The sequence below is a fragment of the Rhinatrema bivittatum genome, chromosome 2 (genome assembly GCF_901001135.1).
Source record: "Rhinatrema bivittatum chromosome 2, aRhiBiv1.1, whole genome shotgun sequence".
NCBI classification, from domain to species: domain Eukaryota; kingdom Metazoa; phylum Chordata; class Amphibia; order Gymnophiona; family Rhinatrematidae; genus Rhinatrema; species Rhinatrema bivittatum.
Window position 1 is genome coordinate 249,189,476 of NC_042616.1, and position 26,089 is coordinate 249,215,564.

General features: G+C 48.4%; 1 protein-coding gene across 15 annotated transcripts in view; it reads left to right on the top strand.

Annotated features, from left to right (window-relative positions):
• TCAIM (T cell activation inhibitor, mitochondrial) overlaps positions 1-26,089 on the top strand; it is a 167,739-nt gene that overhangs the window by 15,675 nt on the left and 125,975 nt on the right. For 9 of the 15 annotated variants that reach the window (XR_003854572.1, XR_003854573.1, XR_003854574.1 and 6 more), the window contains exons 2-3: positions 2,654-2,728; positions 25,546-25,734. The exons of 1 other annotated variant lie outside the window; for it this stretch is intronic. Coding sequence is in view for 3 of the 14 variants with exons in the window: in XM_029589395.1 (XP_029445255.1) it covers positions 2,721-2,728 (8 nt within the window). In the remaining 11 variants the exon portion in view is untranslated. Of the gene's footprint in view, positions 1-2,653; positions 2,729-25,335; positions 25,362-25,545; positions 25,735-26,089 lie in introns of those variants that run through there. 5 more of the 15 variants (XM_029589395.1, XM_029589396.1, XM_029589397.1 and 2 more) reach the window with 3 other exon arrangements.

The window sequence follows — 26,089 nt, forward strand, 5'->3', positions numbered from 1 at the left end:
GCTGGACGAGGCAGAGCAGGTTGGAAAGGTGAGGCAAGGCTGGGCTGGACGAGGCAGAGCAGGTTGGAAAGGTGAGGCAAGGCTGGGCTGGATGAGGCAGAGCAGGTTGGAGAGGTGAGGCAAGGCTGGGCTGGATGAGGCAGGAACATGGTAGGGAGGACCTTTTGCTAAGGTGATGGACAGCTCCTCTGATAGGGCCTTTTAAGGGGAAAGCTGATGACATCAGAGGGCGCCAAAGCTATCTTCCTTTAAGAAGGTGCATGTTGGGCACACGCGTGCCTAGGGGGAGATCGGAGAGGTGCTGGCTTGGTGGCATCCCAGGCCTCAGCCAATAGCAGTGTCTTCTGCCTGCGATGGCAGCATTCGACCACAAAAGGGGGACTCCTGCTGCATCGGGCCAAGATGGGGATAAATGTGGCAATTTGCAAGGCCATCCCACAAGCCACTACATGTAATATCCTTGGTGACACTGATCCATTTCAGAAGGAAAGAATGGAGAAAGCAAGTTTGCCTACCTGTAAATAGAGTTCTCCATAAACTGCAGGATGATTCAGCTATAGTTAATACTTGCTGAACTCCTTGGATAGTAGACTACCTCACTAAAGCTTAAGCTTTGAAAGAAACACAGAGGCTCACGAGGCAGCATATATACGTGGGAACTCCTGCACATGCTCAGTAGAAATTGTACTGAGCTCTGAAAGCTGGGTCCATGTTGGCACCATTGGATGATATCACTTGCATGTTATGGCTGATTCATCCTGCTGTCTGTGAGGAACCCTGTTTATAGGCAAGCAAACTTGCTTTTTTTCCTTCTTCCAAGGGGGAAAAACATTCAAAATGAGTTGTTTCACCATGCAGCTTATAGCTGACGGATTGTGGGTGTTAATAACTATGCATACTTTTGGAATATTTAGTAGTACGTAGAGAGGTAAGACTTTCTTTTCTCAGGGCTAAACTAGTCACCTGAATTTTGTTGCATCAGATAATCCATGCAGAGAATCGAGATAAAAAATTAACTGTCTTTGAACTTTGGAATAAATGAAAATTTGGTGTGTATAACAGACAAAGAATGCAAAGTTCTTGTTAAAGAAATCTGTTGTATAGCCATTGTTTTTCAGATTCTTTAAGCTGTTCCCCTAACTCCTCTGAGCTCACTGGAATAACTGTGTTCTGAATAGTGTCGCTGAAAGGTGTATGAACAATGTCTGAAACTACTTCACATGGCATAAACTTTGATTGGTTCATGCTGTATGTGATTGTTGTTTATGACATCATAGCCAATATGGACCAGTTGGATCCAGAGAGCATGAAGTGATTTTAATAGAGGAATTATAGGGAAGCTGATTAAAAAATGATGCCATCACAGTAACATTTTGAATTGGTACAGTGTGATAATCTGCAGGAGTGGAAACATTTTTGGAAGCCTGGGGGGCACAAGCCCACATTTTTAGCATCCAAAGGAAATAATTTTTACAAAAATTTATACAAAATATAATTTTTTTTCTTTTTTGTTTATCGGGGGGGGTTTTTTGTTTGTTTGTTTTTTAGTTTTTTTTACCTTAATTTGCTTTTTATTAAACTTCTTCTTTTTTTTTGCTCTCCCTCCTCCAGTATCTCTCCCTACCCCATTTCCTTTCTAGCCTCTCCTCTGTGGTAGCCAGTGACACCCCCCCCCCCCCCCCCCCCCCATCCATCTTGGCCTCTGGAAGTTGCTCTTCTGCCTGAGTCCAGCTTCCCTTCCAGTCAGCCAGTAACAACTGCTACTCTTCCACTCAGACATGATTTTCTTTCCTCCTCCCAAGCCTGGCTCCTTCCTTTCCCAGTTGCTTCCAGAAGCTTCTTTCACAGGCCTAAACTCAGGCACCTGAGTAACCTGGCACGCAGAATTTTTCCAACTCAGGGTAAAGCAGAGCATTTTCAAACTTTGCCAGTTGGGCAGGTCTTAACTTTACCTTGGTAACAGTGGCTACTTGCAACATTTTCCAACATACTCAAGCATACAAGAAAATGCTCTCCCCTACCCTTTCCCCAGAGGATGATTATGGTAATGTTATACTTTTATGATCATGTCCATGATACCTCAGTTTATGGACTGGGAACAAATTTGCTCAGTCTGACAAAAAAAAAAACCAGAGGGAAAAAGTGTATTTTATCTGTTTGGGTTTTTTCTTTTTTTGATGCATTTTTTGCTTTTTTTGTGGGGGAGGGGGCTTTGACTTTCTTTGCTGTCTCCTTGCATCTCTACCCCCAGCCTCCCTCTTCCCACCTCTCTAATCTGTCCCCTACTGTCATTTTGCAGTTCCTCAGTCAGACCCTGGTAGCAGCTCCTCTGCCCAGACCCTGCCACGGTGGTGGCTTCATGGCCCCTGCAGCATGTTCTTGGCTGCTGCAGCTGATACCTGGTGGCGTCTCATGCACAGGTGCTGAATTTTTGGCAACTGGGTGCCTGAGATTTTTCCTGCCTCACATTAGTAATTTATTATCTTGAAATAATAATAGCTCTCTTTCTTTTTTTTTTTTTTTTTTATTCTAAAATTGTAAGGTTCATGCCATTTTATGAAAAACATTTTCATATAACAGTTAAAACTTATGAAAGAAATATATTTTCAAGCTGTTCTCATCTGAAATTCTGTTTGTTGCTCTGTATTTGAAGTGACTAATGGATGTTCCGAAGTTGATCTGAAAGTCAGAACTGAAATGTTTTTTGCTGGTTAAAAGCCATGAATAGGTAAGCAAGACTATATCAATTGTTCCAAACCTATTTGCTCACTCATACTTGATTGTGTGGAGGGTTTATGTGTGTGTAGATGTATTCATTTATATTGTTTTGATTTACTAGAACAGACTCTTGTAAACATTCATGTGGGTTCAGAGTTTACTACCTAACTATAAGTTTCATATACTCCTCTGAATAGGTTGTTGGGTACAAGGCAACAATTGTTTTAGTGATAGTAAAATGAATATTTTTCAACTATGAAAATATTGCAGCTAAGATCAATGCTTTAAGGTAGGCCTCGGGCAATGAAATGAGTTTCTGAAAAAATAATTCAGATTTCTTACTTGAGGCTGTTACCTGTACTCTGATTTGTTTATTGGTTTAAAATCGCTTGTCACATGTTCAGTTACTATAGGGTAAGATAAGTGAGGACTCAGGGTGCTACTGCTGGACAATGGCGTCTTGTTGCCTGGCAGCTCTTGAAAATATGTTGGTTTGGTTTTTTGGGGGTTTTTTGCATCATTCCAGCTTCCTTTTTCCTTAGAGTGGCTGAGCTGTAGCCACATGTTTGGTAATTGACAAGGCAAATAACATGCAATCAAATTATAATTGGTTTCCATTTCAAATGTTATTATCCAGTCCCATTGATATGAGAAACATTTTGCCGGTGATGTCCTTGACGATGTATATTTTCTCATTTGACTGTAATTGAACAATTAGTGAAGGGAAAAGCAAACACACATAATATGAGGCTGACAAGGTGTAGTCATTCTAAATGTCCAATAAAGATTTATTTACAAGGTATTGATAAAAATCAAATGTGAAAAGAATGGTGTATATTAGACCATTGATTGATGAATACTGATACATATAGTCAGAGTTCATAACTCTATTAATGTGTGCAATCCCTCTTGTATGAAACAGTTTGTGTATCTATCATGCATGAAATACCAATTTCAACCCATGTTTCAGCACAATGTTGGTTTCATGGAGAAATGTTTGCATAGACCACTGAATATGGGTGACAAATAATGAAAACTGCTTCAGTAATAGGTAATATACTTAAATTCAAAGATTACTACAAGCAAAATGATTCATGTACCAAATACAAAGAAAATATTCAGTCATACCAAGAACACAACATTGTAAATGATGGCAGATAAAGACCAAAATGGCCCATCCAGTCTTCCCAGCAAGGTGTTTAGGATTATATCTACCGCATTGTACAGGTTATCTCGGTGTCTTCTATTTAGAATTGTATCTGCCGCTCCGTGCAGGTTATCCCTGTGTCTTTTATTTAGGGTAGCAATTGCTGCTTCATAGAAGTTACACCCATGCCTTCTTGAAGGTCAATGCAGCCCTTAACATTGGCAGCTTGCACTTCCGTGTCCGTTCCCCCCCTCCCCACTCTCGGTCCCCACTCCCATACCACCCACATACTACACAAACTCCAATTCTGATGAAAACAAGGCCGCAGCATTTATTAACATCATTAGAGTAAATTAACATGAATACATTGCCAGTACCCGAGCCGTTGGTGTGTTCAGCCATACTGTAATCCGGGCGTCAAATCCAGCGTCCGCCGTATTAAGCCAGTCTGCCACCATCTTTCCGGCCCCCCCGCTGTGCCAGAGCCACGGGGCCATTCCTCCAGGCAGCCCACGCCCGACTACATGCACCTTCCTTCACTGAGGACTTCTAGTCCACCTGACCGTGTCCTCGAGGTCCCCATCTACCTACGGACTCGGGTACCCCTGCCACCAGCCTGGGACAGTGCCTAACTTGTCCCAGGCCCCCCACCCTTACTACGGCCCAACCTCACTAAACACTCGCTCCAGCGCTTCTTGTATGGAGTTGTTGAATAAATCATAATCGACTTCGGATAAATGTATCCGATCCAGCCGATATAGTCCTAAATATGGCTCATCCGCCCATTCGTGTCTTATTTGGTGCACGCCCCTTTGCTGGGCCCATAAATCGACCTGTCTGTGTACCTTTTTCCTGCCCCTGCCCCATAATTTGCTACCCTGCCATTTAATCCTAGGTATGATGTCCGACCATATTATGGTTGTTCCCGGTGTCATTTCCCTAATGGTAGCCAAGTCTCTCTTTACCATTCCTATTAGCTGTTTGGCCGAAAGTACTCCCAGATCATTGCATCCCAAGTGGATAACTATCACATCTGGTTGTTGCAATGTGCTTAATCTGCACTGCAGCTCCACCAGCAATTGCTCCCATCTCATTCCCGACCTTCCCATCCATTTTAGGCTGACACCCCTCGGAGTCAAGCCCAAGTGTACGCCATATGGTCTTTCCTGGGCCCTCCTGGCTGCCCAACGTATGAAGGAATGACCTATTAACCATGCTGTCTTCCTTTGCCTCCATGGACCTGCGGGTGAGAAGAATAGAGTTAATTCCCCAATTGTGCAAACTCCGGCCTCACATACCGATTGGCCACTGCCAATTGCCATCAACCAATCTTACGGATAGTTTCCATTGGCAAACCCACTTGCGCTGCGCTAGTCGCGGCCCCAATTCTGAACGAATGTGTTCCATACTCTTTAGGGTTCAACCCTATACTTTCTAATGCCTCGCGTAATACCACTGCAAACTGAAACCTTGTCAATGGGACACCGTCCCTATGTATCAGTAAATGAGGCCCTCCCTTAGGCCTTACTTGCAAATAGTTCCTCATATTCCGTACTGGGCATGTTACCTGTGACCCCACCGTTACCAATCTAATTTCCGCCCCTTTTGCCTTCTGATCTGTCTTTGATTTGTGGACCCGTAGGCTGATAGGCTGGTCTTGGACTTGAACATTGCAATATAGTAATCCATTCTTCCCCCTGTCCGTTTTGGATGGCGCCACTAACTCACTCACCCTTAGAGCAGCAAAAAATGCTGTGCAGAAGTCCGCCCTTAACAATACTGCCTCAAATGGCTCCGTACATACATGCTTCACCGCGTACCATAATCTCACCAATACCTTGTGTGTTATTGGCCTTCTCTTATCACCTTCCCATGCTACCTCTTTTTCCCAACCTGCTAGCAGCTTCTTGACCATGAAACAATTAAGCTGATCCCCTAACCCTTGTGCCTTTGTGAAGAAGGCAAAACCAGCCAATTGATTTATCGTGGCTCCTCTAGACATGCCCAACTCCTTCGCCCACGATATGAACTGTACTATCTGTTTAGCTTTTACCACCCCTGTCACACCTTCTTGCCCCTGAAGGAATTCCTGCACCCTTGTGTAACCCCTGCAGTAGGCTTTCCAAGTCGCTGGGGCAACAGACGTCCTCAACAATCCCCGTTCGGTCTCGTTCCAATCCGCCATAAACGGTCCGGTATTGGTACTCCTTCCTCCTCCGCCTCTGGCACCTGTTGGCGAAAAAGATTCCACTTAGCCCTTGAGAGTGCATCTGCCACCTAATTCTGGGTACAGGGTACCTGCTTAGCCCTTAAGGTCATATTCAAACGTAGACTTTGCAGCACCACTTCCCTCAACAATTCCGCCACCCATGGACAACGAGCAGACTGCTTATTCAGCACCGTCACTACCGCCAGGTTGTCACACCAAAAAACTATCCGTTTGTTGTGCAACTTGTGCGCCCACACTGTGATTGCTACCAATATGGGGAAAAGTTCTAGGAACGTGATATTCTTCACCAAACCCCTGTCCCTCCATACCTTCGGCCACGGGGCCGCGCACCAGGCGCCCTGACAATACGCCCCAAACCCACATCCTCCTGATGCAGCTGTGTATATGTCCAAGTCCTTATTTGAAACCGTCTCTTCCTGCCAAATTGATATACCATTGAAACTGTCCAAAAATTCCAACCACATTACAATTTCAGCCCTTATTGGTCGCGATACCCCGATATGGTAATGCGGGCTCCGCACCCCTTTTGTCACATCTGCCAACCACCTCAAAAAGGCCCTCCCCATAGGGATTACCCGGGACGCAAAATTCAAACTGCCTGTGACAGCTTGCATATTGACTAATGTGACCTTCTTTGACGCTAATGTCTGTCTGAGCATGTACTGTAGCTTGAGCACTTTCTCCATCGGCAATCTCGATGTCATGGCCTGCGTATCTGTCTCTATTCCTAAAAAGGACAAAATGGTCCCTGGACCCTCTGTCTTCTCCTGTGCTAAGGGGACCCCGAACTCCTGAGCCATCCCCTGAAATGCTAGTATTCTTGCACAGGTGTTCTTGTTGGCCGGTCCCACAAACAAAAAATCATCCAGGTAGTGTACCATGTTGCCGTTCCCCCCGCCTTTTTTTGGCGTGCCCAATGCAGGAATGTGCTAAACATCTCAAAATATGTGCAAGATACGGAACATCCCATTGGCATACATTTGTCGAAATAGTATCGGTCGTTAAAGTGGAAACCCAATAGTGGGAAACTGTCAGGATGTATGGGTAACAATCTAAATGCGGACTTTGTCAGCCTTGGCCATTAACGCCCCTTGCCCACATTGCCTTACCAGAGCAATTGCCGCGTCAAAGGACGCCTATTGCACCTTACATGCATCATCTGGCAACTGATCGTTCACGGACTTGCCCGGTGGATATGACAGATTCCGTATTAGTCTAAACTCCCCCTGCTCTTTCTTAGGCACTACCGCCAGGGTGACAACATCATATCCTGAAAAGGCGGGTCCACAAATGGACCTGCCATTCTGCTCAGTTCGATTTCCTTATTGACCTTCCGTTGTACAATGTCCGAGTGCCTAACTGTGGAAAAGGAATTTCTTAAACTTGCGCACTTAATCCGCCCCTGAAAAGGTATGCTGAAACCGTATTGAAAACCCTCCCTAAGCCTGGCAGCATCAGCTCATCTAGGGCATTCTGCCAGCCATTTGGTGAGAGTTGGCAATTGCACTGGTGAAGGTGCCTTGCTGAAATCTTTATTGCTTTCCTCCCCCGCTGAAATTTCCCGCGGGCCCTGGGCCTTTCTTAGTACACTTTACTTGCCGAGTGTGGTGCGGCGCACAGGGAACATATATGTTTGAATTTACATTCTTGAAAAGTGCATCCTGCCTTGTTGAATCTCCAGCATACCTTATTTCCACTCTTCCCCCATGCACTACTCCCCGGTGTTGCTAGCCGTCGCCTGCCTTGCCGGTTCCGCGTGTCCCGCCTATGTCGAGGACCTTGCTGGTCATCTGCCGCAACCATAAACTCACGTCCTGTGTCCCCCATGACATGTTTGGTTGTCTTCCATTTTATCTCTAAACTTTTCGTCATAGTTTAACCAGCACCAACCTTGGTACTCTTTGTAAGCCTCCAGTATCGTATCTGCATAACTAAGCATGGGTGCATACTGGGACGGATCCTCCTTTCCTATGACACTAATCATTCTTAAATAAGCTCTGGCCCAATTAATGATATTCTTTGGAACCTTTACTTCTCCCCCTTTCTGCTCTTCTTTCTCTCAGATGCCCCTTTCCTGCCTTCCAATATAGAGAATATATCTATATACTCTCTCTTCCTTATTTTGTTTCGCAACGCCCTCGGGACATTTTCCCACAACTCTGCTAAAGGAGGCAGCACTGTTGCTGCTGTCGTGTTCACTGCTACCCGCTTAACCATCGCCGAGGCCCCTTTTGCCGCCTCGCTCGCGTCTGAGTCCTCCTCTGAGGAGTCAATGGAGGATTCGCTGTCCTTTCTTCTCCTCTTATTACCCTTGCCTTTTGTTGCTCCGTCTGTGTCCCGCTCACTCCAACTAATGCCTCCAGCTCGACCGCTTTATTAGATGAGCCTTCCGGTGCTCCTGCCTCATTGTCCTCCTCGCTACCTGTGTCCCCTTCTCCGGATTCTATCACTTGTGCCGCTTTGGCGCTGTCACGACCCTTCGCAGCGGTCTGTCTTCTGGGTTGTTGGCCTTTATTGGTTTGCCTCTTTCCTTTGTGCTGACTTGTTCCTTTTCTCTGCGCCAATGTGCCTGTCCTTTGGTGTCGCCACTCCTCCAGGCGTGGTGCTATAACATGGCGGTGGTACCTGCCACCATGGGGGGTACAAATGTTGCTGGTAAGACTGACATTGCTGCTTGCCATGGCGGGGCACCGTACTGGTTTCCTTCCTGGCCTCCTTGCATCGACAAATCCGAGACTGAGCCTGGCGCGCCCATAGCTGGCATGGCCCCTGGACCCATCATTGGCCACATGGGCCAACCCCACTGTGGTGGGCCTCCTCTTCCCGCTTCAGACTGCATTCCTGTTGTCCCTTGATCGCTGCCTCGTTCCTTTGGGGTTGCCTTCTGCTGCTGTCTGCTTCCGTTCTTTCCTACTTGCACCCTCTGTGCCCTTGCCGTCAATCCTGCTCCCTTCCGGCTCCTGGCCTGCGGTCTCTGTCCCCTTCCAGCTCCTCCTCCTCCTCCCTCCCCCGTGCTTGGGGATGGTCCGTTCTGGGGTCCTCTGCTGCCTTGTTCCCCTCCGTGCTTTCGCTGCTCCTCCCCCTGCCATGCTGGTTACCAGATTCACCATGGGACTTTTTTTTTTTTTTTACTCACAGTTCGAAGTTGCCAGGGGGAGTGCTGCCCAGGTCTTCTGCAACCTCTTGGATCGCTTGTGTCCTTTTGTTTGCCGACCTGCCGTCGCTTCCCTGCTGACCCGGGATTGGAGCCCTCCTCGGCCTGAAAAAGGTGCCTGTGCCATTAAAATTCTTGCTCCGATCGGGTTTCCCCACTTGTCCTCCAGGCTGCAGGAGCTCCGGCACAGCAGAACAGCTCAAACAAGTTTTTTCTTTGCCTCCAAAGGTCCTCCGGTTCCAGGGAAAGCTCTGCATGTGGCCGCCGTCTCGCAGCACCGAAATTAACTTTAAAAAGGCTGCTGTGCCTTTAAATTTCCTGCTGCACGTATCTGTGTCCTCCTAGGAGACTACTGGAGTGCCTGAACAATTTTTTTTTTTTTTTTTATTCTCCTGGTCGTCCCGCGGCTCGCCCGTGTCTGGATCGCGGGTCGGGCCTTCTCCTGTATCACTCCTCACGCGTTCCTCGCTCTGAAAACACGAGCGAGGCCGGGCCCAGCACTCGCCGCAGTTTTGGTGACCCGAGACTCGCGAGGCTGACGTCACCACGTGATGACGTGCCGGCATCGCCATGCTGCTTGTGTCATCACCGCCCCTCCCCCGGACTGGGGGAGGGCTCGTTCACCGACTCCGCACTGCGGGTAAGTCGGCAAAAGGGGTGAGAGGGGAGCCCTCCCCTCCGGCAAGCGCCATGTTAAGGGGGGGGGGCCCTCCCTGCATATCGCGAGTCTGCCTCCTTTTTCTGTGCTGTTTTTGGGCTGAACTACTGCTCCCTACACATTACTCTAGTGCAGGAGGTAGACAGCTCCGTTTCTTGCATGTGCTTCCTCCATTGTATGCATATCTAGCTCATGGATATTCTGAAAACCAGACCTGATTGTGGCAGTTAAGAACTAGAGTTGTCTACCCCTGCCCTAGTGCTGCATTCACATCCTCTTGTCAGTTGAACAGATCCAATTAGCATAAACGTATCGACCTCCTTGATATCTCTAATCCTAAACTTACAAAATGTCAGTCTCATGAGAGGATGTTTTCAATCATGGTCCCTGGATTAGGGAACAGACTTCCAGAAATCTTAAGGAAAGAAAGCAATGTTAACTACGTTTAGAAAACAGCTCAAGGCTTCTTTATTTGCTGAAGCCTTTAGAATGGTTCATTGTGAGGACTATTTGTAACTAAATAGTTAAAATCCTGTTTAATTATGAGGAGGTTTCATGGCAATGGTAAAATGGCTTTATTGGCTATATGCTTTCTGGATATAGTATTTGCTAAGCTACCTTCAAGTAAAGGCATTTTTATTTTTATTGTATTTGTAGTGTGCAGCTATTTATTTTATTTATTTTATTTATTTAAGGTTTTTTTATACCGGCATTCATGAACTCGTTCACATCATGTCGGTTTACAGAAAACAGGGGTGCGAAGAATACAACCAAAAAACATAATAAAACGTGATGAAAAGAAGCAGTTACAATTAACAAGGGCTAATGAACTGGGATTGTAAGAAATAAAGAGAGATAGAGGGGGTTAATTATATACAAATGTACAATGTAAATATGGAGTCCAATATATACAGCTTCTGAGCAGAGAAATTATTGGTGGTGCATGTTAGGTGGAGTTCGGGAAGGCTTGCCTGAAAAGCCATGTCTTTAGCCTTTTCCTAAAGGTTAGGAGGCATGGTTCGTTTCTGAGATCTGGAGGGATGGAGTTCCATAACGGTGGTCCTGCTGTGGAAAGGGCTCGGTCTCTTAAGGTGCTGTGCTTAGTGGTTTTCGTGGGTGGAACAATGAGGCATCCTCTGTAGGCTTCCCTGGTTGGTCTTGTGGATTTGTGTAAACAGGGCGGAATTTGTAGGTCGATTATGGTATGTTGGTGAATGATTTTGTATATCAAGGTGATGGATTTATAAATGACTCTGAAATGGATTGGTAACCAGTGGAGGTCTTGTAGAACTGGGGAGATGTGGTCTCTTCTCCTAGTGTTAGTCAGTAGACGGGCTGCTGCGTTTTGAACCATTTGGAGTGGTTTTGTGTATGAGGAGGGGAGGCCAAGTAGAATAGAGCCTCCCCTATTAGAGCCTCCCCTAATAGAGCTGCAACGGATCTTTGTTTTGTGATTTATTTTTTGCTTGTCTAGTGTGTCAGACGGTTTTAATGTATAATTATGTATGTGACACTGTTAGCCACCATGGATTTTGGATATGATGGGTTATAAAAGGTTGGGGGTTTTTTTTGTTTTTTTTTTTTAAATAACTAAATAATATATTGATACATTACAGATGTGAAAAATGGAATAAGGTTGCAGAGGGGAGACAGTGTGAAACCCTTTCAATGTGCAGAAGAGAGAAATGCAGTTAATAATTGTTTAAAAACTGCTCATGTGTTTGCATGCAGTCATTTGTTGGATGAGTTAAACTTTGAAATTTAGATGATCATTAATTACCTTGGTTAAGCCCTGGTACAAAGTGTATAGTCCTGGGAGAGTTAAAATAGAGAGAAATGAAAACCTTGCTTCAGGACAAGTGAACTGCAAAACAGTAGTAGTTGAAAAGATTAGTCAACAAATGATTAGATTTATAATACAAAATAGAAAAGGTTGCCTGTTTATGTGTAGAGTGGAAAGCAGTCTGACGCAGCCAAACCGTGATGCTACTGCTTTTTGAAAGTGCAGTGGGCTGAAAGCAAACTCTGATATTTCACTGTGTATTTTGTATCAGAGGAACTTAATAAAGGAAAGCCAAAGCAAGGTGACCATTTCAGGTCAGATTTGACAGATTTTTCTAATTCTTGGTAAATAAGGTATGTGAAGGAAGGCAAACTGCGGCTGGAGGAAAGGACGTTGACAGCTTTTCAATGGCTGTATTCTCCGTACCAGCATTGTATCATCAGCAGGGCTGATTTGGAGTCTCCAGCCAGGCATAGAGGATAACTTTCAAACTACTACATGTGGTGTCATAATAGGCGTGTATATGGTTAAACACCCCGAACCGGCCACCCACCACGGTAGGCCCAGACGCGACCCACCTCCACGGCAGGCCCGGTCCAACCTACTACCACGCCAGGCCGCACCTGCAACCCAGCCCCCGGCCAGCCGGAGGAAGGCCCAACGCCGCAGATCCCGCCTCTCGACGCTCTCTAGGCGGCGCCGAGGGACCAGGATAAAAAAGAAAGGAGCGTGCCTCTACCACCACCCCAAACAGGCTACCCACCATGGTAGGCCCAGACACGACCCGCGCTCCCTGCCGCGACTGTGAGCCCGACCCCACCGACTGGACTCACCTCCACGGCAGGCCCAGTCCGACCTACCTCCACGCCAGGCCGCACAACCCAGCCCCCGGCCAGACGGAGGAAGGTCCAACGCCGCAGATCCCACCCCTCGACGCTCTCTAGGCAGCGCCGAGGGACCAGGATAAAAAAGAAGGGAGCGCGCCTCTAAGGAGCACAACAAAGGGGCATGCCCCTTGGCGCGCCCTTAGCACGTCCTCCTTGAATCACAATCAAGAAATCTGATCTAAACAAATTAAACCCTGCACAACTTTCAGAAATATTGCCCCAAACAACCCATTACACCAGACGTACCACCTCCCGTCTCAATCCACACACGCAAAATAACTCTTCAAATCAGAGACACGAAGAAAACTGAACCTCCAACTCAAATTCCAAACAAAAATGACCATATCACCTAACATGAACCCTCTTGAGAGACACCGACATCTGATCAATATCCTCCTCAACAAATCATTAAAACACGTTCTTCCTCATAAATGCTCAATCTCTAACCAAAAAATTCATGCTAATTTCTGATGATATACAAGAAAAAAAAAACCCAGACTTCTTCGCCATAACCGAAACATGGTTCAAAAATACAGATCATATAATCACATACCAACTAAACAACTCAGATTACGACCTATTCTCAATTCCCCGAAAATCACGCAGAGGAGGTGGACTACTATTAATCACAAAAAAAAACAGTTTGCAATGAAGCCAATCCCACACACACTCCCGAAACAATATGAAGTAACTATCTTTGGCTCAGAAAACCTTCAAATTTGCATTGTATACTGCCCACCCAAACTCCTGGACAACGACCTATTTTCCCCCGCCCCCCTCCTCCTAGAATTCCTCATAAGAAACATCAGCCTAAAGAAACCAACAATCATACTCTGAGATTTCAACCTCCACACAGATATCATCCCACGTTCCCAAACATGCCAAACCTTGCTTGATGTTCTATCCACCCTAAAACTCACTCAACAAGTAACAAACCCAACACACAAAGCTGGTCACACCCTGGACCTGATATTCACCAATGAATTCCTATCAAACACAAGTCCCATGGTCTGATCACTATCTCCTTCACTGCGAAACTCAAGCAAACTGCACTAACATCGGCAAAATGAAGGAACCATACTCCTTTAGCTACCGACCTCCCTTCCAACCTGACATCCTTCAACAAGAACTCGGAAAACACCTATCTAATCTGGATCTATCCAATATAAACAACGCCACTCAATCATGGCACCAACTCACAATGGAAACTGCCAACAACATAAACCCGGAAAGAACAAAACAGATCAACAGCAAAAGAGAAAAAACAAACCCCTGGTTCAACACCCAACTGAGAAACACCAAATCCACCCTAAGGAAAGAAGAAAAGGAATGGAGAAAAAACAAATGCACACTAACACTGGAAAGATACTGCACACAGCTGGCAATATATAAAAAAAATGATTAACACCAAACGAGACTACTACAGTAAAAAAAAAATCAAAAACTCCCCTAACAACTCTAAATCACTCTTCAACGTTCGGTTGAAGATTTCCCGTCTGTAACGTGCTGGGAGCGCACAATTCGGACGCGTAAGGTGATCCAGCGATACAGTCTCCAGTTTCACGCGTCCTTAGCGCTTCTTAAAACAGACGCATAACCCTTTTCGCACGCAGCATGTATATGATATGTAAATGAACGAATTAGCTGTATAATGAAGGAATTAGCTATTCCCCTACGATACTGTGACGCGCGCTCAGATTATCTCCTTTGTAACCCGCTATTTTGCCGCGGCCTTAACGTGTTAGTTTACCGCTACCCTCTACGTGGTGTTAGTGTGGTGTTCGAAAATTAAAACGGGAATAAAGTGTAAAAAATGGTGTAAAAAAAGTGTAAAAACATTGCTTAACTGCCCTGGTCCTGTCCGGTCTCCAGTGCAGCCCCAGTCCTCCCAAAGCAAAAAAAAACCGAAAAAGTAGCAAGGCTCAGGCCTGCTACGATAGTCCCTTCTCCCTTCCTCCCGATTTCGGCGCTCAAGGCCCCGTCCGGTCTCCGGTGCAGCCCCAGTCCTGTCCCCTCCTCCCGAAGCAAAAAAAAAAAAACCCGAAAAGTAGCAAGGCTCGGGCCTGCTACGGTAGTCCCTTCTCCCTTCCTCCTGATTTCGGCGCTCAAGGCGGCCGGGTGGGCGTGCATTCATCCAGGCAGAGGGAGCCGGCAGCGAAAACGGCCTCCGGCTCCCTCTGCCTGGATGAATGCACGGCCCCCGCCGGCAGTGAATGAATGCCCGTGACGTCACATGCCGTGACGTCACGGCATGTGACTGCCTTGAGCGCTGAAATCGCACGGGCATTCATTCACTGCCGGCGGGGGCCGTGCATTCATCCAGGCAGAGGGAGCCGGTGGCCGCTTTCGCCGCCGGCTCCCTCTGCCTGGATGAATGCACGCCCACCCGGCCGCCTTGAGCGCCGAAATCGGGAGGAGAGGAGAAGGGACTACCGTAGCAGGCCCTAGCCTTGCTACTTTTTCGGTTTTTTGTTTTTGTTTTTGCTTCGGGAGGAGGGGACCGGACGGGGCTGCAGGAGACCAGACGGGCTGGACCGGAGACCGGACGGGGCCAGGGCAGGTAAGCGGGGGCTGGGGGAAAGTTTGCTGAGCATCGGGGAACATAACTGTCCACTTCCTGGTACCTGTCATTTCAAATGTCATTTGAAATGACATTTGAAATAAGATACCAGCGCGACCGTGAAGCGTTAGGCCCGCGAACCCAGGTTCCCTGTACGTACCAGGATCAGTCCAGACGGTGGGTTATGTCCCCCGTCCAGCAGATGGAGTCAGATCAGAGCTCGAGAGTGTCACCTCATCTACCAGCGTACCCTCTGCTGGAGCTCAGTATCTTTCTGACTCCAGCAGATGCGAGTTGGGGAATTCAGTGCTTCCCCAGAGTGACAGGTTTTTTGGTTATTTTCTCTCAATTCTCCAGTTCTTCCTGTCATTTCTTGTTTCTATTAACAATTTGGATCAAGTTGTACAAAAAAAAAAAAAGAAAGTTTAATTTCTGAGGAGGCGTGCTTTCCTCTGTTCTGCCTCCTTCTGTGGTTTTCCCCTCTTTTCCTTCGGGGTAAGTGTGGTGTTTTTGTGCAATTTCTTGTTTTTCAGCTGTTTTCTTTTTAGGTCGGCTTCTCCGGCCACTGTGCACCTTGACGGTCCCGCGGCCCGGCAAATTTTCTCGCGGGCCTGGGCACGCCGGCAGGGGTTTTTTCCGCCGGCGCCAGAGGACTCGTTGGGCGGGTAGTGAAAGGCCTTCGGCCCCCCCGTGGTGCGATTTTGATTTGGCCCCCCCCCCCGAGGCGTTTTTTCGTCAGCGGCACGGCTATGCCGCGATTTTCCCGTTGCGAGACCTGCGGCGACCCGGGGTCTCGTTTCTCGCGGGAGGGGCTCTGTCCTCGATGCCTCCCCGATGGGGAAGGTGAGGCGCACACTTCGGGTGCATTTCCGACGCCATCCTCCCCGCAGCCCGGGAAGCGTGGGCCGGCCACCTCCTCGCCGAGGGCGGGAAGGGCGGCCATTTTAGAGGAGGATCTGAGCGCCGCAAATTCGCCGGAGGAGGAAGGCGCAGTTAAGGGGCCCCCCCCGCCTACACCGATGCCCCGAAGAAGGACGGCCTGCTCAGCTGCATCAAGGGGACCCGGCTGCTGCCGCACCTCCCGGTCTTCCATTTTTTTCTCCGGATTTTATTTTAAAAATGCACACTGCATATTTGCAGGGCTTGGCAGATCCGGGAGGTGCTTCAGCTGGCCCTACGGCGCCCAAAGTCCCTAAGCTTGCGCTCGCTCCTCCCGGGTCCCTGTCTCCGGCTGGGGCAGTTCCAGGGACCTCGGCCTTGCCATCTCAGCCACGTTTGGGGGGAGCGGCTTCCCCATCGGGGTTTGATCCCTCGGATCCCTTGGACCCTACACACCCGGAGGGCCAGGCGGAGGGCGACGATCCTCGCGCCTTGCGCATTTTTCACAGAGAGAAGCTGGAGGACCTCCTTTCGCAGACCCTGCAGGAGCTGGATCTGGATCCTCCACCGGACCCCCCGGCACCAGTGGCTCCGGCGATCGCGACGTCTTCAAAAAAGGGGGACCCGGTACTGGCCGCGCTCAGACCTCGGGCAAAGGCTTTTCCGGTTCATGAGTCTTTCCTGCAGCTCCTCACTGGGGAATGGGGCGTCGTTGAAGGTTTCCCGTGCCATGGAAAAATTATATCCCTTGCCAGAGGATTTCTTGGATTTCATTCGGTTTCCGAAAGTGGACTCGGCGGTCTCAGCGGTGACGAAAAGGACGACGATCCCCGTCACGGGCGGAACGGCCCTACGGGACACGCAGGACCGCAAGCTGGAGACGTTTCTCAAGAGGGTGTTTGAAGTTTCGGCCTTGGGAATGCGGGCCGTCATGTGTACTTCTTTGACTCAGAGGGCCAGCCTTCTCTGGGTCCAACAGCTCTTGACGTCTCAGCAGTTACCTCCGGAGGAAGCCGCCCAGGCCGACAGCCTGGAGTCTGCTATTGCTTACGGGGTGGATGCCCTGTATGATCTTTTCCGGGTACTGGCTCGGTCCATGGTTTCGGTGGTGGCAGCTCGGAGGCTCCTCTGGCTGCGTAATTGGTCCGCGGACGCCTCGTCCAAGTCGAGCCTGGGATCCCTTCCCTTCCGGGGGAAGTTCCTCTTTGGCAATGATCTCGATGAAATCATCAAGTCGCTGGGGGAGAACTCGGTCCATCGCCTGCCCGAAGACAGGCAGCGCCCTTACTGGGCGTTTGCTTCCACTAGAACCAGGGCTAGAGCACAGCGGCGTTACAGGTCGTACCGCCAGCCTGGGGCTCGCGCAGCTCCCAGTAGACCGCAGCCTTGGTCACGTTCCTTTCGCGGGAGGCGGCCCGCGAGAGAGGCCTCGGGACAGGGAAATACCTCCACCAAGCCTTCCCAATGATGCCAGAGCGACCCACTCCTCCAGTCCGCCCATCGGGGGCAGACTCTCGGCATTCTTCGAGGAGTGGGTAAAGATAACCTCAGACCAGTGGGTGCTGGACACCATACAACACGATTACGCCTTGGAGTTTGTCCGCCCGCCGAGGGACAGGTTCGTCTTCTCTCCTTGCGGCTCCGATCTCAAGCGGATGGCGATTCATCAGACGTTAGACCGGCTCCAGGACATAGAGGCTATTGTTCCCGTTCCCTCCGCCGAGGTGGGCTCGGGCCATTATTCCATCTACTTCGTAGTTCCCAAAAAGGACGATTCGTTCAGACCCATACTGGACTTGAAGGAAGTAAACCGCTCGCTGCGGGTCAGCCGGTTCCGCATGGAGACGTTGCGGTCGGTGATTGCAGCAGTCCACCAGGGGGAGTTCCTGGCGTCCCTGGATCTCACGGAGGCGTATCTACACATCCCTATACGCCCGGACCACAGACGTTACCTACGCTTCAAAGTTCTGGGTCAGCATTTTCAGTTTCGGGCTCTGCCTTTCGGACTCGCGACGGCTCCACGGACTTTCACCAAGATTATGGTGGTGGTGGCGGCGGCCCTTCGACGGGAGGGGATCTTAGTACATCCCTACCTGGACGACTGGCTGGTGCGGGCAAAGTCCTTCTCGCATGGACAGGCCTCGGTGGCCAGGGTTTTGGAGATGCTTCGCTCCCTGGGCTGGGTGGTGAATCTGCCCAAGAGTTCCCTACTTCCCTCTCAGCGCTTGGATTTTCTGGGAGCGACCTTCGACACTCAACAAGGCATGGTTTTCCTACGAGCGGACAAGGCTCTCTCCTTGAGGGAGCACATCCGTCACTTCGCGACTTTGTCGGACCCCACCGCTTGGAATTATCTACAGTTTCTGGGAGTGATGGCATCCACCATAGACATGGTTCCCTGGGCATTTGCACACCTACGCCCTCTGCAGGCGTCCCTGCTCTCTCGTTGGAAGCCGGTGTCGCAGGAGTATCAGGTGATTCTGCCCCTTCCTCAGTCGGCTCGCGACAGTCTGGAGTGGTGGCTGGTCCCGGCTCACCTGGCCCGCGGCGTCTCTCTCGAAGTTCCATCTTGGGTGGTGGTGACCACAGACGCCAGCCTCGTGGGGTGGGGCGCCGTCTGCGAGCGCAGCGCCACACAGGGGACATGGTCTCCGGAGGAGGCAAAGTGGCCGATCAATCGTCTGGAGACCAGAGCAGTGCGCCTTGCGCTGCAACGTTTCCTCCCCCTGCTTCGGAACAGGGAGGTACGGATTCTCTCGGACAACGCGACTACCGTGGCTTACATCAATCGTCAAGGAGGGACGAGGAGCGCGCAGGTTTCTGCCGAAACCACGCTCCTGATGGCTTGGGCGGAACTTCATCTGGTTCGGCTCGCGGCCTCTCACATCGCCGGCGTGGACAACGTTCAGGCGGATTACCTGAGTCGGCAACGGTTGGACCCCGGCGAATGGTCTCTCTGACGAAGCGATGGCTTTCCTGGTTCGGCGCTGGGGAACCCCTCGACTAGACTTGATGGCGACCGCTCTCAACGCCAAGGCTCCGCGCTTCTTCAGTCGCAGAAGGGAGCGGGGTGCAGAGGGGGTGGATGCTCTCGCGCTACCGTGGCCGAAGGATCAGCTGCTCTATGTTTTTCCCCCCTGGCCCTTGGTGGGCAAAATACTTCGCAGAATAGAGAATCACAGCGGCCCCGTGATTCTCGTAGCTCCGGAGTGGCCGCGTCGCCCTTGGTTTGCAGACCTGCTTCACATGTCGGTGGACGGACCAATACGTCTGAGTCATCTTCCCCGGCTCCTGCAGCAGGGTCCGGTATTTTTCGAGCAGGCGGCACTCTTTTGTCTTGCGGCCTGGCTTTTGAACGGCGCCGCCTCCGCCGCAGAGGCTATCCAGAGGCGGTAATCTCCACGATGCTCAAGGCACGCAAGCCTTCCACTTCCGTGGCCTACGTTCGAGTATGGAAGGTTTTCGAGTCTTGGTGTGTCGACCATGGGGCCCGGCCCATGGAGGCGTAGGTTCCACTGATCCTACAATTCTTGCAGGACGGGCTGGATAAGGGGCTGGCATACAATTCCCTCCGAGTGCAAGTAGCGGCCCTGAATGTGCTGGTGCAGACCACAGTCTCCCTGCCTCTCCAACCGGATATCGCACGTTTCCTGAAGGGGGTCCGGCACTTACGGCCACCGGTCAGGGATCCCTGTCCGTCGTGGAGTCTCAACCTGGTTCTTCGAGCCCTAGCGGGCGCGCCTTTCGAGCCTCTACATGACGCGTCGCTGAAGGATCTCACTATGAAGACCGTTTTTCTGGTGGCGATCTGCTCTGCCCTGCAGGGAACCTTACCTACGCATTTCGGAAGCGGGGATCTCGCTTCGTACGGTACCATCTTTCCTTCCGAAGGTGGTTTCTGCCTTCTACGTGAATCAAACGGTGGAGCTCCCGGCATTCTCTCCAGTGGAATCGAAGTCTCTTCGTCATTTGGACGTCAAGCGGGTGCTCCTCCACTACCTAGAGGTGACCAATGACTTCCGTGTTTCCGATCACCTGTTTGTGCTCTGGTCGGGACCTAAAAAGGGCTCCTCCGCGTCGAAGACGACCATCGCCCGCTGGATCAAGGATGCCATTTCGGCGTCTTACATTGGGTCCGGTCGGGATCCGCCTAGGGGCGTCAGGGCTCATTCTACACGCTCTCAAGCTGCGTCTTGGGCGGAGTCTCGTGCGGTCTCTCCCCAGGAGATCTGCCGGGTGGCGACGTGGAAGTCACTGCATACCTTCGCTAGGCATTATCGGCTACACCTACCGCCTTCGGCTTCTGAGCACTTTGGCGATCAGGTTATCCGAGCAGGGCTCTCAGGGGCCCACCCGGTTTAGGGAAGCTTTGGTACATCCCACCGTCTGGACTGATCCTGGTACGTACAGGGAAAAGAAAATTATTCCTTACCTGCTAATTTTCGTTCCTGTAGTACCATGGATCAGTCCAGACGCCCACCGCTTTGGGACTGGGAGCCTCTGCTCAGCTTTTGTATCTGTAGCTGCCTTTTCTATCTTCTGTCTATGGGGGTTGGTACAGCTCCTCACAAGTTTTGACTGTTGCGACCTAGTTCTGGGTCGTTCCTGTTCTTGTTCTTGGTGTTTACTTACGCCAGTTTGTTTGATCCAAATTGTTTTGTTTTTCTTGCTCGTTTTGGGCTTTGTTATTCATGATACTGAGCTCCAGCAGAGGGTGCGCTGGTAGATGAGGTGACACTCTCGAGCTCTGATCTGACTCCATCTGCTGGACGGGGGACATAACCCACCGTCTGGACTGATCCATGGTACTACAGGAACGAAAATTAGCAGGTAAGGAATAATTTTCTTATACTGTATAGGCGCTCTATACAGTAAAATGGGTTGCGTGGGCCTAACGCTTGCCTAAGGCTTCGCAGCTGCGGCATGCATTTGCATGCAATTAGAAGAGAGTATCGAGCGCTAAGTGAAGAGAACTGTGCGTGCGGGGAGGAAGGGTGCGCCTGGCAATGCTGCACTCTTTCTACTGCGGTCTTAGAGTATCGAGCCGATGGTGAGCAATTTGATATCAAGCAACAACAACAGCACAACACCCCAATCCAAAAACCTTAGCCAAGATCTTGCTCTGTTCTTCAAAAACAAAATCAGCAAAATTACAAGAAACCTCAACAAAACCACAAGCATCGATGACCTACCAACCCTCAAAAACATTTCACCCTGGTCCACCTTCGAACCCATATTAACAATTGAAACAGAAAAACTCCTCAGAAAACTAAACCCAGCTCGCCATGAACTCGACACAATCCCAATTCTCGCCCTAAAGGAAATAGCACATATCATCACGCCATCCATCTCTGCAATAATAAATACATCTCTCGAGGAAGGTGAACTCCCTGATAAACTAAAAGTTGCAACAATTAAACCAATTTTAAAAAAGACACCTCAGTCCAGACGATCTAAACAACTACCGCCCAATTTCAAACCTACCTGCACTCAAACAGCTCAACGATCACCTTGAAAGCAACAACATCCTTCACCCCACCCAACACGGCTTCAGAAAAAATCGTAGCACAGAAACCTTACTACTCAATTTATCTAACACAATAATAAGAGATTTCGACAACGGCCAAAAATTCATCTTAATCCTCCTCGACCTCTCCGCAGCATTTGACACAGTAGATCACAAAAACCTAATCTCCAGACTAGCCGACATCGGTCTATCTGGCAAAACTCTTGACTGGTTCACATCATTCCTTAAAAATAGATACTACAAAGTAAACATTAACAACCACTGCTCTGATGCCATACCCCTTGAAATCAGAGTACCCCAAGGATCAGCACTATCTGCCACCTTGTTCAATATATACCTAATACCCCTATGCAAGCTTCTCTCAAGTCTCGGCATAACATACTACATGTATACCGACAACATCCAACTAATCATACCTGTAACTAACACAATCGAAAACGCAGTGAAAACTTCAGCCACATACCTCGACAAAATCAGAAATATGCTAAACCACATGAAACTGTCTAAACATGGAAAAAACGGAGTGTATACTACTCGAGAAAAAACAATCCAGGATCAACATGAACCACACCATACAAATCAACAACTCGCACATCAAATTACATGACAATGTGAAAGATCTCGGAATATGGTTAGACCCAGAGCTTAACTTCAAAAAACACATCTCCCTGAAAATCAAAGAAGGCTTCCACAAGCTATTAATCCTCAAACTCCTAAAACCCCTACTGTACCAACCTGAATTCAGAGCCATTCTTCAATCACTCATATTCACCAGTTTCGACTATTGCAACTCACTACTGATAGGCCTACCCAAATCTACCATTCGACCACTCCAACTACTACAGAACGCATCAGCCAGAATCCTCACAGGTCACAAAAGATCCGACCCCCATCACCCCAGTCCTAAAAGAACTACATTGGTTACCCGTGGATAGGAGAATCGAATATAAAACTCTGACCATTATACACAGTGCAATTCACAACATGGAAAACACAGGACTAAATAACATCATTCAGAGACACGTCTCTCAACATAATACGAGAACAACAAACAAATTAAAACTCAACATTCCAACAATTTCAACTGCCAAACCATACTACTGTAAGAAACAGAGTTATCTCCATAGCAGGCCCTCACCTCTGGAACTCACTACCAGAGCACCAAAGACTACAAAATAACACTAAAACCTTTAAAAAAGAACTCAAGACCTGGCTCTTCAGACAAACCTTCAAAGACGAGATCGGTTAAACTACCCGTCACAACCAACACACCATACCCTTACGGACACTTCAAACTTATATACATATCACTAAACCATACCATTACGGTTATTTAAACCATATAATGATACTCCCAATATGCTGCTAGAAAACCTGCTAACGCCAATCCATTTGCATCCACTGTCACAACCAGAGTCATAACCTGTCCCCTGCTGTTAATTATCCTAAATGGTGAATTACCAACTATCTTGTTATAGTGTTATATCTCATATTGTTTTATCTCGATTATATCTCATTATATCCTAAATGTTATATTACCAATCATTATTATTGTTATTATTATTTAGTAATTTTTATATACCAACATTAGAAAGGCACATCATGTCGGTTCACATATTAACCAAAGCGAGGAAAATACATTATAACAGGGTAAAGGGAAGATGACTGAAGAGAATAACTAAAGCAGAGGCAAGAAAAAAAATGGAATGTAAACATTGGTTAAATAGATTCAACAACAAAAGAGGAGCAACTGTATATATATATAAATAACTATATCTAGAGGGATAAAATGAGTTCAAATGGCAAATGGTAAGTTACATAATCCAAAGGGGGGGGGGGGGCAGGGTTAAGCAATGCAGGGGGAGTTACAAAAGGTAAGTTGCATACTCCAGAAGGGCAAGGATTAATGCTATGCAGGGTGGGGAACAAGGAGAAAACGGTGTATTATACAATAGCAGTTCTGGAATTCACAAAAGCATATTATACAGGGGCAGATTTGGGATTCACAGAGGGAATTCATACGTTAGATGTAAATTTTAGTCTACCAGTTTACTGTAATGACTTTCATATGGTTTCTACACATGTATTTCGTTGTTTCAAATGTAAACTGGAGTGAAGGCCTGTAGCTAAACTTCGGTATATAAAAAATGAACAAATAAATAAAATATTTGTACATGTGGGAATAAAATTTTCAAAGGGCTTTCACTCTGAAAAACACCTTGGGAAAACAAAGTATGTGCAAACTCACGCATTAGCTCCAGAAAGTACGTGTACAAAGTATGAATGTTTGGGGCAAGTCGGGGTGTTTGCATGTATTTTGCTTTTTTTTTTTTTTTTTTTTTTTAAAGAATATACACGTGAATGATATCAAGAAAACACAAATGCTTTTACACCTTCTGTATAACATGCCAAATTCATATTTTCATTGTCTTTCTGGACCTGGTGTTTGGCGTTCTGGCTTCTCCCAATGAGTGGAAACATATTTCTGAGTGCGTGAATGGAACTGACTGGTGGGATATGTGAGTGTTAATGGATCTGACTGGAAGTATGTATGAGTGGTGGTGAAGTGATATTCAGAATGGGGTAGATTTTAAAAGGTGTGCGCGGGAGTAGATTTGTTCGCGCAACCTGGCGCGAACAAATCTACTCCCAATTTTATAACATGCGCACGCTGCCGCGCGCATGTTATAAAATACGGGGTCGGCATGCGCAAGACTGCGCAAAATCGGCAGCCTGCGCGCGCTGAGCCGCGCAGCCATCCTCCATTCCCCCAAGGCCGCTCCGAAATCAGAGCAGCCTCAGAGGGAACTTTCCTTCCGGACCCACCCCCCAGCCCTAACTAATTCCCCCCACCTTTATTTTACAAGTTACGCCTGCCCGAGTGGCTGCCGGCGCACCATGTTCCGGTCCGGGGGCTGGTCCGGAGGCCTCGGACACGCCCCTGGGCCGGAACCATGCCTGCGGCTCCACCCCAGGAACACCCCCGATGATGCGCCGGCCACGACACCCCCCCCCCCCAGGAAAGCCCCGGGGCTTGCGCGCAGGGGGTGGAAGGGGCAGCTTTTCGGGGGTTACACGCGTATCTTACACTCGTAACCCTTTGAAAATCTGCCCCAATGAGTGTTATGTAAATTTGGGCGGGAGGGGGGTAACATTGAGGAGGGAATGAGAACAGAGGAGGAGGGGGAGGTACTCCTTAGAGGGAATCCAGGACTAGTTCACAGTTTTGTTTTTTTTTTTGGATCTGTCTGAGAAGCAAGCCTGGCACAGGTTCAGGTTCAAAATGGAAATGTCTCTTCCAGCAATTACAGCAGGAACTGCACCCTTTCTTTCAGAGAGGCGATGCCTTGTTAGTAATACTACAAGGTCGCTACATCCCTGACCTTTTTTGCCACCAGTACCTTCCAGATACCTCTAGGGGTCACAGCCGGAATAATTCAGTCAGCTACCTCCATATATATAGATCAATTTCTGGCTGCATTTCTCAGCAAAACACATAAGCAATATTCTTTCCCATGGAACAGATAGCAACAACAAATTATGACTGATTTCTACCAGATTGTATATTTCCCCTCTATTCTGGGGGCAGTTGATTGCAATCACATGCCTATATTGCCACCTGCAGACAACAAGGCCACCTTCTGTTTTCGCAAGGGTTTTGACTCCCTCAACATGCAGGTGTTTTCTGCAATGCCAAGGGGATTATTATGGACAGAGATCCCAGGTTTCCAGGGTCCCAACACTATGCCTATATCTTCCTACAGTCAGGAATTCATAACTGTTTCCAGGATGATCACAACACTGGGGTTGACTTCTAGGTATGTATACTTTTTTCTCCCTACGACACAGCTACCAATCACTGCCCCTTTCTCTCCCCTCTGTCTCTGGTTGGACTTACTTCTTTGCCCCAAGAGGCCCACTACAGCTTCTACTATGGGACAGCCTCACTTCCAACCAGCTTGGAATATCTTGCTTCTCTCTTCTCTGCCTTCTCCCTAACAGGTGAAAGAGGATATCCACTCAAAATCTGGCTCATGATCCCCCTGGAACATCCAGAGACTACAGTAGAAGACTGCTACAACAGGGACCACAGGCAGACCAGGGAAGTCATTGAGAGAACCTTTCACCTACTCAAACACGTTTCTGCTACCTGGAAGAGCAGGGGGATGTCTTCTCTACAACCCAACAAAGGTCTGTGACACATTTTTTTAGCCTTCTATATGATTCATAACCTAGCTAAAACCCAAGGCCTGCCTCCTCCTGAGAGGCATGATGCTTTTCTTACAAGGCCTAATGATGAAGAGGAGGAGGAATCAAATGACTTGAGTGAGGAGGAATTGCAGGAATTACAGGCCAGACTCACCGGCAGACTGTAGATGAAAGGAACACTCTGATACAAAGACATTTTCAAAGGTGAAAGCACACATATTTACAGATGAAAGGTGTCATTTGTGCATAAGATAAACATTTTTTTTACTGGAATGTCCTCTCCTTTTCGAGGGGGGCTTAGATAGCTTGGACTATGAAGTGTGCCTTTGTAGGCCAT